Below are 1,640 nucleotides of genomic sequence, written 5' to 3' on the forward strand. Positions count from 1 at the left end.
AAGACTTTGGTGCTCTGATGACATGCATGAGATCAGTGTAGCCCCAAGACCTGAAACTCAGTGGGGGAAACGGAGATGGAAAAAAGATGGATGCCAGCTGGAACAGGGCGCAGGTTTGTATGAACCTCCATGATTAGCAAGCATAGAGTGACAGTGGAGAGGAAAAACTCTCCCTGCTTATCAGTGTCTGGCAGAACTGAACATGGTGGTCTTCTGGACTGGCTGGGGATGCATTGTGAGTCCAGGGAATTACTGCAATGGGGGCAAGGTAGCAGCATGGAGGAGGAGCCAGTGTGCTAGAATGGTGGAGGAGGGGATGGAGGAGCATCGAACCAGGATCACCAAAGTCTGACATCCAATCCAACGCAGATCCTTGTTGGTGGCAGGTTGAGCTGTTGATTGGGGTATTTTAAGAAGAACAAAGAACATTAACTGGATTACTTCACTTGAGTCATTTTTGAAGCGGTTCTTATAAAATTCATTCCAATATATTATAAAGTGAAATATTGGCATTTCTACTTCACTACTTTTCTATGAAGCTGTTAGCTACAAGTTATTTGTCTGATTTTTTGGCTACTCTACAGATTAAACATGATAATTCTATTGAATAAATGAGATAATTATATAATAGAAAGTAAAATAGTAATAGAATAGAAAGTAAAAAATAAGGTTCAGTAAAACCACTCCTAGAAGTATATTGTAGTGATTATTATTATTTTTTTTAATAACTATGAATAACTGTTTATTACTGACTGTTAGTGAAACAGTCAGTCCAGCTTTTATTGAGTTTGAAAGAGAGAAACTGGGATTGGGCCTAGGACTGGGACTGGGACTGGAATTGGGACTGGGACTTCGGCAATCATCGGACTGATTCGGAGCTCCGGAAGCAGCCGAGTCTTAGCGGAGCTGTCCGGAACATCCGGCTGGAGCTTCTTAACATAAACAGAAATGGCGGAGGCAGCAGCAGCGTCTACGGCGGCTTCTTCACCCACAGGCGGCTGGACGAAACAAGTCACCTGCAGGTAGAGGCTGAAGCGGAGCCTCCCGGCAGCAGGAGAGGCTGAGCTGCTGGAGGAGGCGATGGTTGCTGGTGGAGGAAGCTAGCAGCTAGAATAGGAAGCTAACAGCTAACTGAGCTAGCTGCTAGCTCTGTTATTGTGCTAACTATTGAGGCTAACTGGCTACATTCTGTCAACAATAACCAGACTAGCTCTGAGATACAGACTTCTAAACACTGCTGATTAAACCCTGACGGCTTTATAAAAACATGTAACAGTAGAAGCGGTGCTAACTGACCGTTAGAGAAACAGTCAGTCCAGCTTTTAGTGAGTTTGAAACTAAAGAGAATAATGATATTTATCCACAGCTGTTCCACTTCACATTTCTATCTAAACTTGTCTTGTTTGTGTTGTTGTCTGTTTGCAGGTATTTTCTGCACGGCCTTTGCAAAGAAGGAGATCATTGTAGATACTCTCACGACCGTTCTAGCAGCAAACCTGCAGCCATGATCTGCAAGTTCTTCCAGAAGGGAAACTGCGTGTTTGGAGACCGATGCAGGTAATTTCCAGTGAGAGAATCTGCAAACCGGCCAGTGAATCACTGAACCAGACATGGGACCAACAGTCCTGCCCTCCTGTTGG

At 44.3% G+C, this 1,640-nt stretch overlaps 1 protein-coding gene across 1 annotated transcript in view; it reads left to right on the forward strand.

Moving 5' to 3' along the window:
- The first annotated feature begins 888 nt into the window (after positions 1-888).
- mkrn1 (makorin ring finger protein 1) overlaps positions 889-1,640 on the forward strand; it is a 16,162-nt gene continuing 15,410 nt past the window's right edge. The window contains exons 1-2 of the mRNA XM_015390033.1: positions 889-1,022; positions 1,426-1,557. Coding sequence (XP_015245519.1) covers positions 949-1,022; positions 1,426-1,557 — 206 coding nt within the window. The 5' untranslated portion in view covers positions 889-948. The remainder of the gene's footprint in view (positions 1,023-1,425; positions 1,558-1,640) is intronic.

The sequence above is a fragment of the Cyprinodon variegatus genome, unplaced genomic scaffold (assembly GCF_000732505.1).
Source record: "Cyprinodon variegatus isolate N-32 unplaced genomic scaffold, C_variegatus-1.0 Scaffold483, whole genome shotgun sequence".
Taxonomy (NCBI): Eukaryota; Metazoa; Chordata; class Actinopteri; order Cyprinodontiformes; family Cyprinodontidae; genus Cyprinodon; species Cyprinodon variegatus.